This window comes from Carcharodon carcharias, chromosome 15, assembly GCF_017639515.1.
Source record: "Carcharodon carcharias isolate sCarCar2 chromosome 15, sCarCar2.pri, whole genome shotgun sequence".
In the NCBI taxonomy this organism is placed as follows: domain Eukaryota; kingdom Metazoa; phylum Chordata; class Chondrichthyes; order Lamniformes; family Lamnidae; genus Carcharodon; species Carcharodon carcharias.
In genome coordinates this window covers 58,104,087-58,119,468 of record NC_054481.1, presented here as the reverse complement: position 1 = coordinate 58,119,468, position 15,382 = coordinate 58,104,087, and the positions used below count along the sequence as shown (strand labels likewise).

The window sequence follows — 15,382 nt, the reverse complement described above, 5'->3', positions numbered from 1 at the left end:
GAGGCACCCCTTGCACCATCTCATCACCATCAATAAGACGTGTTGGAGTTCTGAGTATGTGTCTAGCGGCCTCCCCTGCAGGTTGTCCCCAGACTACTGATATGCCACAAACACCAACATATGCTGTGGGGAGAACCCTTCTTCTCTTCAACCACTAAGGCTGATGTAAGCATGGTCAGTACCCATTTGCCCACCCAGCGTGCGCCAAATGCCGAATGCAGTAACGACGGCAAGATGTGGGGGGGGTGGTGCTCAAAGGCTAAGGCTACCTTCTGGGTCAAATGGCCAAGACCGACATGGTACTCACCCTTCCAGAGCACAGTAAATCATTGAATCTTTTTTGGCACTGGGTGATGACATGGGGGGCCCTCCTCCACCCATCCTCCGGATACAACACATGCCAACAGCTGGAAACCTCTTGGAGGAGGACAGTAAGGCATGCATCGGAGCATTGAGGGGCACAGTGGCCCCCCTGCTAGCCTCTCCTGCAGCCTGCTCCCCTCCTCCTGCTCATGCTCCTTTGGAAACACAGCTCCCTCCCTCGCTCCCTGCAGGCTGCCTGGCCACTCTTTATACAGACTGCCATTGGAACTGGCGGTCTGAGCACACCCGCCTCCGCGACAATTTTCCCGTTCTCCACGGGAGTCGCTAACCCGCTGGGTGGGCCGTAATTGGCCCGCTCGCGGAAAATGGCAGCGCAGCCCGTTTCAACGGCGGCAATTGGCTGCCTGCCCGCCCATCAAATGGAAAATTCTGGCCTATGTCTCTGTACGCATTGATATCCAAGTGGGGTTGGAATTTCATTTAAACTCATGAGTAGGGTGAACCTAACTAGATAATCTTTGGAAAACTTCTCAGTGCCCTGTGCTGGTAAGAATAATGGGAGCCTCGGTTCCATGCATAAGCTCTCTGGAATCACGTGTGTACCTAAACGAAGAAAATATGCACCAGACAAGAAGAATTGCTACCTGTGTGAAATTCTTAGCAGCTTGGTTTGGAGTCTCCTAACCATGGTGATGGGCTTCTGTGTGTGTCAGGTACCCAACTGATCTAAAAGCAATAACATTGTTAGTGTCTAAACTTTATGTTAGGTTGGCATATATATAAATGGGTGTTACCTGGTCTGTGCACCAATACCAAGTGGAAAGTACAGTTATTCCAAATATTACACCTGGCCAAGGAAAGTCAGCATTAGAAGGACTCTTAAAGATGTGAAAGGCATCCTCTCTTGGTAGGCCACAGGTTGAGTTAGGATCATGGATAGTGGGGATGGCCATAAAATATTTCTTCTTGAGGCCCGAGTAGCCATCGACTTGGATAAAAGCTGTAAAACATAGAGTTAATTTACTGAACAAAGTATTTGTTATACTTTCATGCAGTTAAATGGATAATGAAATTGTGGCACACTAGTTCAGGCATACTGTACATAATCAGCAGTCTGTTATTAGGTTAACGGAATTTTTAAAATGATCATTCCTTTGAAATAATTTCCAAGATGCAATTTTCACTAGAACTTTTTTGTATGCAATTTGTGCTTTTGTAAAATGTTCTCTTTCTTTACTACCCCATTTTTAAACCTTTGCTTTCCTCCCCCTTTATGTTCTCCCTGCTCTATTCCCAAAATAAACAAGATGAGCAAGCAATGTGTTCTTCATATAAAGTTGTGACTGAATTGAGAGCTCAGTGTGTGGGGAATCATGGGTTTGAATTCCTGATATCTGTTTCCAAGCTATGGTGGAAAAATCTTGGCGCTGATCAACAAGGTGAGAAGAGTCTGTATTAGGAAATGTAATGCTTTCTATTTCAAGCGCACAGGACCGGATTTTCGTGTAGACTCCAGAAAAGCCAATTTGTGCACTTTTTCACCTTCTGAAATGCACACATGACCCATGTGTGACTTTGCCCAGAATTTTTGTCTTTTCACACAGGGTTGAGATTTGCAGTGCATTTTGTGATTCGCAATGGATCAAGTGAGGAGTGTGGGTGTGGAGGCAGGTTGTTTAGAAGGCCCAACTTGGTTCTCCAACACAGCTCCGACCCAACTCCCAAAGGCCGCCTAAACCTCAACCACACCCACCCCATGCCAACCCATGACCCTCAGATTGCCCATGCCACCCTATGCCCCCCTCAGTCCTGCCACCACCCCCATGCTATCCCATGTCCCAAAACCCCACGTGCCCCTATGACTGCTCGGATCACCCATGCAACCCCACTTCCCCCAACCTAAGGCAAAAAAACTTGAATTGGAGAAGAAGAAAAAGAAAGGAAAATGTGAAAACTTGAATCAGAATTTCAAGGCAAAAGAAAAGTGAGAAAATTGGAACTGGACAGGGAAAACCTTAAATTACACAAAAAGGAGGTGGCAGTAAAACTTGAGGATGACTCAGGCTTAACTCCTGGTTTGGATTTGCAAGAAATAAGAATTAGTGCTTTTGTGTCATTTGAGAAAATTGTCACAATACTGCAGTGGCAAAAATGCAGAGAAAATTGGACTATTTTGCTGCAGAGTGTGTTCATAAGAAAAGTTTGGAGGTGTTCTCATCTCTTTAAGATGAACAGTCTGGTGACTCTGATAGTGAAAACTGCTGTTCTCAATGCCTATGAGTTAGTACCAGAGGCCTTCAGGCAAAACTGTGGAAATTTAAGGAATAAACAGTGTCAGACCTTTGTAGAATTTGCAAGAGAAAAGGAAATGGTGTTTGATAGGTGGTATAGGTCGATGAATATTGAACCAGACTTTGACAACCTTAGAGAGGTTGATGCTAATGGAAGAACTTAAATAGTGTCCCATTAGGAAAAAGGTCCCGCCTTAAAGACCATAAAGTTTCTAAGATAAAGGAAGCTGTAGTAATGACAGATGAGTTGTCTCACAAGCATGTTAGTAACAAACCTTTGTTTGTAAACTCACAGAGAAACTGGAGAGATAGGAGATCTGATTATAATAAATAAAATAGCCCAGGGGAGAAACAGAACCTCCTCAGAGTAGTAAGAGAGACAGCCTGGAGATTAAGGTTAATTCAAGGGTACCAACACATTATCTTGGTCATAAAAAGGACATGTGAAGCCTAAATGCTGTAAATTAAAAAGCAAGACTGTGGCAATCTTTCTGGTCCTTCTATCAAACAAAAATATAAAACTTCCATAACTTTTTATGTTCTGATTTACTCCAACTGTAAATGCAATAGATTGTATCATTTTGTCACAAGCTTCATTCACTGGTACAGCTTTTCTGGAGAAACATTGGACAAGCTACAGGTTTAGTTTTCAATTTCCAGCATTCTGCCTTCACATGCCCTGTCTTATGGCGACACATCTGCTGGAGGTGCAATGCATAGCAAAAGGGGTTGTAAGATCTATCTCAATTGCATTAGTAAGTTCATGCAAAAGTACCTTTTCTTTAGCTTGGTGTATTAGTTTGCTGTTAAATAATGTTTGATTAATGTTGATTTTAGTTGATTTGTTATAGTAAAAGTCTTAAAACATGAAATTTTGTCCTTCAGTTTACTTTCATTGGTCATTGGGAAATTCATCTCTTTTTAAAAGTTATTGGTTTCTACTGTCTTGTAACAATAGCTAGCACTGAGACTAGATTTTGCTGTGTAAAGTTCAGCTTCTCCCTCAGGATTGGGTCACAATATTGTATTATAAATAAGTTTATTGTTCAGATTGATATCTTATATTATAATTTTAAATGTTTATACATTGTGTAGCATGAGTTAAATGGGCTAAAATGACAGAACAGTTGTTCCATTTGTGTGAATCTTGCCACATATGTGAAATCCTGAATCCTGCCAGATTTTGGAACTCCTGGATGGTTTGTTCAATCAGAATAATCTTTTGGGAAATGTCTTCAACTACATTCACTGAATTCTTAAGAACAGTGGGAGACACTTTATCAATTTACGGGAGATTTGTTGACATATGCTTCAAGAGTTGGTTACCTAACAGCTAGGTAAAGATTGATGATGGGAAGCGGGTAACCATCCACCAAGTGCACTGATAGCTGAGGCCAAAAATCTTGAAACAATGTTCCTTCTTTGCAAATGAATTTTCAATACTGAATTCGTGGGCAATGCCTTGAAGAAAGGCAACTCTGGAGCCCTGGAGAAAATTCTTGGCAAAAAGGGGGTGTTAGCAAAGTAGCAGTATTGGTAGATTAGGTGTAAAGAGGACATTTGACTTCTGAACTCCCAAATTCCAGAATAAGTTAAATAATACAGTGGAGACAGGAGCCCTTGGAAAAGGAAAGAGATCATCCAGAATTTGTGCTTCAGGCTAGGACCAAATGTAGGTGGGAACAGGATTCAGGTGTTGCAACAAAATGACACTTTAAAAAAAGAACATTTAGGACAGAATTTTTAGCTTGGCATGTGGGCGTGTGCCCAACCCACTCGAGTGTAAAATAGTGCATGATGTCATTAGAATATTTTCCTGCTTAACTAATGTCACTTCCTGCTCCTGACAGCCATTTATGGGCTGTACAAAACCTGAGGCAATTGTGTGAAACAACATCTCAAAGAATCCTCAGGTGCTCTTGAGTAAGTTTCATCGAGCTTTTGGAGACCTAGGCCCAGTAGTTCCAATCCCCGGGAGCATTATACCCAAGAGGTACCTCAAAAGATGTGCTGGGGGTCACCTGGAAGTCCCCATCCAAAAACTGCACAGGACTTGCCAAGGAAGTTTAAACTTCCGGTGGGTAATTACCCTCCACCTGGAACCATCCATTACCCTGATTGAAATTGGACACTTCAGATGGTTCCAACTCTCTTAGCAGAATAGTTACCCAGGAAAAGTTAGAAGGATTAAAACCGTTTCTAACTCCTGGGTAACTACGGTGCTGACACCACCCCCAACACCCTCACTGGAGCCCCGATTACCCTCCCATCCACCCCTTAACTTCTCAAAGCGGCTGGGACCTTCAAATTTACCGCTTTACAGCAGCTATTGCCTTAAAAAAAGGGGGCCTGGCTTCACTTTCCCTGATGCTGCTGCCCTGCACAGAAAGGACTCCATAGTTGCGGCGCTGCATATTTCTCACAGGCCGGGGTTGGAAGATCACATGAGAAATATGCTGCTCCTGACCCGGGTGAGTAAAAAGGAGTGAAGCAGCAATTCAACAGCGATTGCCACTCCACGGAAGTCCTGGGCCATATTTTTCTTAAAATAGCATGTGAGTTTTTTTGTCAAAAGTTTTGAAAATGCTATAATTGCTTTTGTAACATCTGAAGTTAAGGGGAGTCTTTCAGAGATGTTAAACCAAGTGGTGTGTGTGAGGGGGGTGGGGGGGGGTGGTGAGCATAAAGATGCTTTGCACGGTTTTGAAGAATAACAGATAGGTTCCCCTCAGCAGACCATTCACCATTGAGCGAAATATTTTCCTAAGTTGTAATGTTGGAAATGTGGACACACAACAATAGCAATGCCTCAGTTATATGTACCAAATATCATGAGAATCACAGATCCAGACAACATGATCACTGTCTGCAACGCATCTGTGTATATTACAGCAGCCAGACCACCTGTCACAAAAGAGAAAGCAAAAATAAATCTTCAAAATACACATGACTTAAAAGTGTACATAATTGTGTGTCTGAGAGACAGAATATCTACAGCCATTATACATAAAAACAAAAAACTGCGGATGCTGGAAATCCAAAACAAAAACAGAATTACCTGGAAAAACTCAGCAGGTCTGGCAGCATTGGCGGAGAAGAAAAGAGTTGATCTTTCGAGTCCTCATGACCCTGCAACAGAACTGAGCGAATATTAGGAGAGAGGTGAAATATAAGCTGGTTTAAGGTGGGGGGAGGGGGGGTTGGGGGGAGAGAAGTCAGGGGGGTGGTGTGGTTGTAGGGACAAGCAAGCAGTGATAGGAGCAGGTAATCAAAAGATGTCACTGACAAAAGAACAAAGAGGTGTTGAAGGTAGTGATATTATCTAAACGAATGTGCTAATAAGAATGGATGGTAGGGCACTCAAGGTACAGCTCTGGTGGGGGTGGGGTGGAAAGATTAGCAGGGCATAAAAGATTTAAAAATAATGGAAATAGGTGGGAAAAGAAAAATCTATATAAATTATTGGAAAAAACAAAAGGAAGGGGGAAGAAACAGAAAGGGGGTGGGGATGAGGAGGGAGTTCAAGATCTAAAGTTGTTGAATTCAATATTCAGTCAGGAAGGCTGTAAAGTGCCTAGTCGGAAGATGAGGTGCTGTTCCTCCAGTTTGCGTTGGGCTTCACTGGAACAATGCAGCAAGCCAAGGACAGACATGTGGGCAAGAGAGCAGGGTGGAGTGTTAAAATGGCAAGCGACAGGGAGGTTTGGGTCATTCTTGCGGACAGACCGCAGGTGTTCTGCAAAGCGGTCGCCCAGTTTACGTTTGGTCTCTCCAATTTAGAGGGGACTGCATTGGGAGCAACGAATGCAGTAGACTAAGTTGGGGGAAATGCAAGTGAAATGCTGCTTCACTTGAAAGGAGTGTTTGGGCCCTTGGACGGTGAGGAGAGAGGAAGCGAAGGGGCAGGTGTTGCATCTTTTGCATGGGCATGGGCAGGTGCCATAGGAGGGGGTTGAGGAGTAGGGGGTGATGGAGGAGTGGACCAGGATGTCACGGAGGGAATGATCCCTACAGAATGCCACCGGGGGGGTGAAGGGAAGATGTGTTTGGTGGTGGCATCATGCTGGAGTTGGCGGAAATGGCGGAGGATGATCCTTTGAATGCGGAGGCTGGTGGGGTGATAATTGAGGACAAGGGGACCCTATCATGTTTCTGGGAGGGAGGAGAAGGCGTGAGAGCGGATGCGCGGGAGATGGGCCGGACACAGTTGAGGGCTCTGTCAACGACCGTGGGTGGAAAACCTCGGTTAAGGAAGAAGGAGGACATGTCAGAGGAACCGTTTTTGAAGGTAGCATCATCAGAACAAATGTGACGGAGGCAAAGGAACTGAGAATGGGATGGAGTACTTACAGGAAGCGGGGTGTGAGGAGCTGTAGTTGAGGTAACTGTGGGAGTTGGTAGGCTTGTAATGGATATTGGTGGACAGTCTATCACCAGAGATTGAGACAGAGAGGTCAAGGAAGGGAAGTGTCAGAGATGGACCATGTGAAAATGATGGAGGGGTGGAGATTGGAAGCAAAATTAATACATTTTTCCAAGTCCTGACGAGAGCATGAAGCAGCACCAAAGTAATCATTGATGTACCGGAGAAAGAGTTGTGGAAGGGGGCCAGAGTAGGACGGGAACAAGGAGTGTTCCACATAACCCATAAAGAGAGAGGCATAGCTGGGGCCCATGCGGGTACCCATAGCCACACCTTTTATTTGGAGGAAGTGAGAGGAGTTGAAGGAGAAATTGTTCAGTGTGAGAACAAGTTCAGCCAGACGGAGGAGAGTAGTCATGGATGGGGATTGTTGGGGCCTCTGTTCGAGGAAGAAGCTAAGGGCCCTCAGACCATCCTGGTGGGGGATGGAGGTGTAGAGGGATTGGATGTCCATGGTGAAGAGGAAGCGGTTGGGGCCAGGGAACTGGAAATTGTTGATGTGACGTAAGGTGTCAGAGGAATCATGGATGTAGGTGGGAAGGGACTGGACAAGGGGAGAGAGAAGGGAGTCAAGATAACGAGAAATGAGTTCCATGGGGCAGGAACAGGCTGACATGATCAGTCTACCAGGACAGCTCTATTTGTGGATTTTGGGTAGGAGGTAGAAGCGGGCTGTCCGAGGTTGGGTGGCTATCAGGTTGGAAGCTGTGGGAGGAAGATCTCCAAAGGAGATGAGGTCAGTGACAGCCCTGGAAACAATGGTTTGATGTTCAGTGGTGGGGTCATGGTCCAGGGAGAGGTAGGAGGAAGTGTCTGCGAGTTGATGCTCAGCTTCCGTGAGGTAGAGGTCAGTGCGCCAGACAACAACAGCACCACACTTGTCAGCGGGTCCACTCCTCCATCACCCCCTACTCCTCAATCCCCCCCATGGCACCTCCCCATGCCCACACAAAAGAGGCAACACCTGCCCCTTCACTTCCTCTCTCCTCACCATCCAAGGGTCCAAACTCTCCTTTCAAGTGAAGCAGCATTTCACTTGCATTTCCCCCAACTTAGTCTACTGCATTCATTGCTTCCAATGCAGTCCCCTCTAAATTGGAGAGACCAAACGTAAACTGGGCGACCACTTTGCAGAACACCTGCGGTCTGTCCGCAAGAATGACCCAAACCTCCCTGTCGCTTGCCATTTTAACACTCCACCCTGCTCTCTTGCCCACATGTCTGTCCTTGGCTTGCTGCATTGTTCCAGTGAAGTCCAACGCAAACTGGAGGAACAGCACCTCATCTTCCGACTAGGCACTTTACAGCCTTCCTGACTGAATATTGAATTCAACAACTTTAGATCTTGAACTCCCTCCTCCATCCCCACCCCTTTTCTGTTTCTTCCCCCTTCCTTTTGTTTTTTCCAATAATTTATATAGATTTTTCTTTTCCCACCTATTTCCATTATTTTTAAATCTTTTATATCCTGCTAGTCTTTCCATCCCACCCCCACCAGAGCTGTACCTTGAGTGCCCTGCCTTCCATTCTTAATTAGCACATTCGTTTAGATAATATCACCACTTTCAACACCTCTTTGTTCTTTTGTCAGTGACATCTTTTGATTACCTGCTCCCATCACTGCTTGCTTGTCCCTACAACCACACCATCCCCTCCACTTCTCTCCCCACACCGCGCACCCCCACCACCCCCACCCCCCCCCCCCGCCCCTCAACCTTAAACCAGCATATATTTCACCCCTCTCCTAATATTCACTCAATTCTGTTGCAGGGTCATGAGGACTCGAAATGTCAACTCTTTTCTTCTCCGCCGATGCTGCCACACCTGCTGAGTTTTTCCAGGTAATTCTGTTTTTGTTTTGTATCTACAATCATTGATTGTTTGCACATCTGAATCTGTATATGTTTGTGCATGATTATGCATGAGTGCATGGTATGAGTGTGCACCATTTTTTTTATTTGAGCATTTAAATATCTTTGTAAATGTTTAATTTAGCATTGTTGCATATTTATGTTTTTGTGTATGTCTTTACTTATGTCTGTCTGCAACTGTATATATGTATATATATTTATCTATGTATGCACAAGTTTGTACGTCTGCATGTATTTGTGTATGCATGTATGTGCTTATTAGTGTATTTGCAAGTGTGTGTGCATATGCATGTGTGTTTGTGTTTATTAATGGGGGGGATTTTATGGAGCCTGCAGGAGTTGAGGTACAGAGGTTGAGTCAGCGGCGTGTTTGTGACATGTTGGGCTTCGTTCAGGTGGTGGATTCCAACGTGTAATACATGTGCAAGGCACGAATACTCATTATATTGAAGCTGCTTTTTAATTACACCGTAGCTTCAAGAGTAAGTCAGCAGCACATGACAATCTCGTGGCACCAGGTTCACATTGGTTTAAAGATGGTGAGCACCAGTCGGCTTTGTGCAGCTGTATCTAAGGTCTGCAGTTTTCCTTGTTGAGCTCTGCATTTCAAGGAGATTGGCAGCATAGAGGCTCGGGACTGCAAATGATAAGGTTGGACTCAGGGGGTCGGGTGTTGAAAGATTGGAGCTCGGGTGCACGGAGATGTGGAGGAGGGATGCAAGAGAAGACAGAGGGTGAGATTTGGGTGCATGGAAGTGCGAGGAGGGAAGGGCCTAGTGGCCTGGTCGTGGTTACAGAGGGAAGGCACAAGGTTATATTGGGTGTGGTCAAGGCTAATGTGGGTAAGTGTGAAGGTAACATGAGGAGGGTGGAAGGTACAAGATTGGGTTTTGAATATAACACACACCATTGTCTGTGATCCACTGGAAACACATGTTAGGACGCAAGGATTGCAGATCGTAGTGGGAGGAGGCCAGTGTTGGTGGATGGAGTTTTGTGTGTGGACAATGTGACAATTTAAGATGTTCACTTCTTGTTAGTTCTATGGATGATAACCAAGGGCAAACATGTTCCCATCTCAATCTCAGCCCTCTTAACACAGCTCAATTGCTGGAATACCCATGGGTCCCATCCACCCGATATTCCTGCAAAACTGGAAGCAGGAGGAGAGGGTGCGACAAAGGAGAGTTCTTGCCGGCTGACAACAGAGGCCACGATGCCAACAGCAAGAAACACTTGAGGGAGAGGCTGATCATGATGCAGCCATCCAAAGAAGGCATAGTTGAAGACGGGCACTGGTGTGTCAACGCATCCTCAGGACAAGAACTAACTACCTGCAGATGTCAGAGAGGCAATGCCATAGACAACTGAGGATGACCAAGGAAATGGTCACTGAGATGTGTGGGTTCATTCAGCAAGACCTGAAGCTATGTGGATTTGTTGGGAACCCCATGCCAGTGGCTTACAAGGTCACTGCGGTACGCAATTTCTTCACCAGCAGTGGATTCCAGGATGCAAAGGGCAACATATGTGGCATGTCACAGGCTGCCACACACAGGCACATAAAGGAGATGACCAATGCCCTCTTCCATCAGGCCAATAACTTCATCCACTTCTCCACAGATGATGACAGCCCCAGACGGCAAGGCCGGCGGTTTGGGGCCAATTCACATTTTTCTAGAATGCAAGGGGTCATCAACTGTATTCATGCGGCTATCAGAGCTCCCTGGAACCAGCCGGCTGCATTTGTGAATTGCAAAAGCTTTCACTCTGAAGGTGCAACTGATCAGTTTCTTAGAACAGCACATTCTGGAGCCAACCAGAGAGCAGGTTATTGTAGGCCTGGTATTGTGCAATGAGATAGGATTAATTGATGACCTCCTAGTGAAGGCACCCCTAGGTAGCAGCGATCATAATATGATTAAATTTTACATTCATTTTGAGGGAGAAATGAGTGCATCCAAAACTAGTATTTTAAATCTAAATAAGGGCATGAAAGCAAAGCTAGCTAAAGTGAACTGGCAAATGAGGTTAAGGGATATGTCAAAAGAAGTTCAGTGGCAGACATTTAAAGGAATATTTCAGAATGCAGAATATATACATTCCAATGAGAAAGATAAATTCCAAGGTGAGGGTCCGAGGTTAACTAAAAAAGCTAAAGACAGTATCAAACTTAAAGAAAAAACACATATATATACGCAAAGACAGGTGGCAGGTCAGAAGATTGGAAAGATTAAAGAACAGCAAAGGATGATGAAAAGATTAATAAGGAGGGGGAAATTAGAATACGAGAGAAAGCTAACTAGTAACATAAAGATGGATAGTAAGAGTTTCTATAGATATTTAAATAAGAAAAAAGTTAACAAAGTGAGCGTTGGTCCTATAGACAGTGCATCTGGGGAATTGATAATGGAAAGTAGAGAGATGGCAGATGAATTAAACAGGTATTTTGCTTCGGTTTTCACTATAGAGGACACAAGTAATATCCCGGAATTAGCTGTAAATCAGGAAATGGAAGGGAGGGAGGAACTCGGGAAAATTACAATCACAAGGGAAGTGGTAATGAGCAAATTGTTGGGGTTGCAGGTTGACAAATCCCTGGGTCCATATGGACTTCGCCCTAAGGTCTTGAAAGAAGTGGCTAGTGAGATAGTTGAAGCATTGGTTTTAATTTTCCAAAATTCTCTAGATTCAGGAAGGTTCCATTAGGCTGGAAAATAGAACATATAACTCTTATATTCAAAAAGGGAGAAAGACAGAAAGCAGGAAACTATAGCCAGTTAGCTTAACATCTGTCATAGGGAAAATGTTAGAAGCTAATTATAAAGATGTTATAGCAGGGTACTTAGAAAAATTCAAGGCAATCAGGCAGAGTCAACATGGTTTTGTGAAAGGGAAATCATGTTCAGCCATGTTTGTTGGAGTTCTTTGGAGGAGTCACGTGTGCTGTGGATAAAGGGGAACTGGTGGATGTACTGTACTTAGATTTCCAGAAGGCATTTGATAAAGTGCCACACCAAAGGTTATTGCAGAAAATAAAAACTCATGATGTAGGGGATAACATATTGGCATGGATAGAAGATTGGCACACTAACATGAAGCAGAGAGTTGGCAGGGTGTGACAAGTGGCATGCCACAGAGATCAGTGCTGGGGCCTCAACCTTTTACAATTTATATAAATGACTTGGATGAAGAGACTGAAGGAATGGTGGCTAAATTTGCTGATGAAAGTAAATTGTGAAGTGGACATAAGGAGGCTACAAAAGGACATAGGTAGGTTAAGTGAGTGGGCAAAGATCTGGCAAATGGAATATAATGTGGGCAAATGTGAAATTGTTTATTTTGGCAGGAAGAATAAAAAAGAAGCTTTTGTTACCTAAATGGTGAGAGATTGCAGAGCTCTGAGATTCAGAAGAATCTGGGTGTCCTAGTGCATGAATCTCAAAAGGCTAGTATGCGGGTACAGCAAGTAATTAGGAAAGCTGATAGAATGTTATCATTTATTGTGAGGGGAATTGACTACAAAAGTAGGGACATTATGCTTCAGTTATACAGGGCATTGGTGAGACCACAGCTGACTCAAAACGTTAACTCTGTTTTTCTTTCCACAGATGCTGTTAGGCCTGCTGAGTTTTTCCAGCATTTTCTGTTTTTGTTACTGACAGAGACTTAATGGGCTTCTTCTGTACATCAACATGTTATGATCCTCAGAGGAAAAACAGAGGCTTGGAAACAGTTTGACTCCCTTTCTTATCTTCATGTCCATGTCTCACTGTCATGACTAGGCAGATATCCAGTTCGTCTTCTAGCCTGTTTCCTCTATGACCAAATGCAAGTGCTGAGCAATTAAAACTGTGGATGGGCAGACTATTACATAGCCTGATAATATTAATAAAAGTTTCCCTAAGTTCTGCTCAGCCTCCATAGTTCTGGATAGAGCGTTATTTCTGAACAGGCTGATTTGAGATCACATTCAGATTATTAATTACCATTCACATAAGGAGCCTCATAAAACAACACTCATAAGAAACATAATTCCTGGTGCACATAAAGGGACAAAAGGGAATTGTTTGAAAATGCACCACTTAACTAAAATGCCGACAAAGAATTTTAGTGGGCAAAACGGTAATAATTACAAATGAGTGATGGACAGATAAATAACTTTTTCAAAAATAATTAACTCTTGTTAACCTGTTTGAATGATAGGCTGGGTGACAGACCTACCTCCTATGGTGTAAATTGCAGTAATAACGAGTAACCCAATCACAGAAAGGTAGAGGTCCCATTGCAAAGCAAGGTGAATAAAGACAGCTCCAGCATAGATATCTACCTGGGAAAAATACATCATCATAAAATATTTTACTCAGTAACATTAGACAAGCTGAAAAATATTTCACTAATTCCATTGGTGATCTGTATTGTGGGACAGTTTTACATATTGTTTGTATACAGGGTGGCATGCAATTGGGAGTTCTCAGGGATGTATGAAATTAATTGGCTTAAAATTGGCGATATATAAAAAAGGTTGCTAACTCACCATCACCCATTTTACACTATCAAAATCAAGATCTACCCAATAGTGTTGCTACAATGAAATACATCGGGAGCAAAATTGAGCTCAGCTGCACCCATTTTCTGGTGCTAAGAGGCACCTCAAGGCCCCAAATTGGCGTCCAAAGTACATGCATGCACGACTAATGTGAATTGCATTAGGTGTCACATTAGTAAAGGATTTAGCTTTCATGCAGGTATCATACAGAGCAAGCAGAACATGACATCAATGAGAGTGCAATGTTGATTTGGTGCCAATGCTGCCATTTTGGAGTTCCACTCTTCAGCTTATGCCCTTTCAGAACTGCTCACAGCTAAACATGCGTTCAACCATTAGTGCTAAAGGAATCCTCAACTACTTACAAGTGAGTTGCTGATTTATTTCTTGTGGCTGTTGCTGCAATGCATTTTGGGTGCTTTTCATAATTGGTTAAAGTTTCATAGGGAGTGGTGTGGCAGGTCTGAAGTATTCTTTTTCTGACTTAAAAGCTTGTGCACAGCCCAGTTGCTCCCAGAGATGGGTAGGGCAGTAGGCCTTCCTCTTGGCATTGAGCCTGATTGGAAGAATGAGCAGAAGCTAAGCAGAGCAGATCAAGCTGCTAAAAGAGAAAGGAGAAGAAGTAGTAGGCGATAGGCAGAGGATTTATAGGGAACAGATTGGTTGTAGAACAATTTTCTTGAGTGCTGTGATGCTCTGGAAGTCACTTTGCAAACTTGTATCTAAAGCCATGATGGCAGCAGTCTGAGCATTCATAACAGCAAGCTGAGATTAGATGACAGCAGTCTGAATTTCCACTGTAGTACATGGACATTGACTAGCTTCTACTTGTGCTGCAATGGAAGCTGAGATATCAGCCACCAGGCACTGCATCATGTCTAGTTCCACAGGTGTGCTGCTGGAGGTAGACACCCATTCCATTTTGGAAAGGATGGGCTCCAAGTTCGTCCACATTGTGTGCAGGCCCTCCGGCAGGGTTCAGAGTGCAGCAAGCATTGAATTGTGTATACCCATCAACATTCTTCTGTAGCCTGGCGCATCAATATTATCATCTGAGTCCTCTGTAGCAGAACTAGTATGCCACCTTGCCCTCTGTTGAACTGGCACATGTACTAGACTTTCCCCACAGACCCCACCTGGTCGCAATGCACTTGTACCCAGTATGTCCCCCCTCTGTCTTATGTAAGTTAAGTGCAGTGTTAGTAACTGAGCTGGTGGCTGCAACTGTGGAATCAATTGACAGTGTGTCTTCATCTTCTCTGGCGTCTTGTTCTTCCTCTGTTTGGGCAGGTTGCAATGTTGGGGTGCCAGAAGGGAAAAAGGGAAAAGGATCGGGTTGTGATGAGGGGAGAGGAGAAAGTGAGAGATGTTTTCTTGCACCAAAAGCAGCTTTTCTGTCAGAAGAGATTGTGTGGTAAGGGAGAAGTGGGATGAGAGAAGGAGAATTAGGTATGCAGATACTCCTATCTTCAACTGCTTCAGCTATGGGTCTTCCTATCATGGCCTTACTAGTATAATGTTGGCTTCTAACCTCTGGCTGCAGGGTTATGAAATGTCTCTGAAAATCTGCAGCCATATCCTACAATGCCTGTCTGGTCTTGATTCTCTGAGGGGCCTGGTGGAGTGGTAGGAGGCGTTCCTTGAAAGGATTGCATCTTATCAGGACCTTCTTCTTTGATGTTGTTGATGCTGACCAAGCAGGATGACCATCTGTCTGCATGAGATTAATTCTAACTTGGAACACCTTACTATGTTGAAGGCATTATAAAAATACAAGTTGTTGCTTACAATGTGGATTAAATTTATCCTCATTGGGAAAAGCAATCACTCATTCTGCTAAACCCACAATGGATTCTCAAGGTGTCACTAATGTCAGTGGCATTATTGACCTTGCTCATGAGAAAGAGTTGTTCTGTCTTTCTTC

The 15,382-nt window shown here is 43.9% G+C and overlaps 1 protein-coding gene across 1 annotated transcript in view; it reads right to left on the bottom strand.

The window, feature by feature from the left end:
* Positions 1–15,382, bottom strand: part of LOC121288156 (sodium/myo-inositol cotransporter 2-like) — a 111,416-nt gene that overhangs the window by 58,181 nt on the left and 37,853 nt on the right. The window contains exons 6-8 of the mRNA XM_041206553.1: positions 13,134–13,239; positions 5,439–5,519; positions 1,119–1,324 (exon numbers count right to left, since the gene is read on the bottom strand). Of these exons, the coding sequence (XP_041062487.1) occupies positions 1,119–1,324; positions 5,439–5,519; positions 13,134–13,239 (393 nt within the window). The remainder of the gene's footprint in view (positions 1–1,118; positions 1,325–5,438; positions 5,520–13,133; positions 13,240–15,382) is intronic.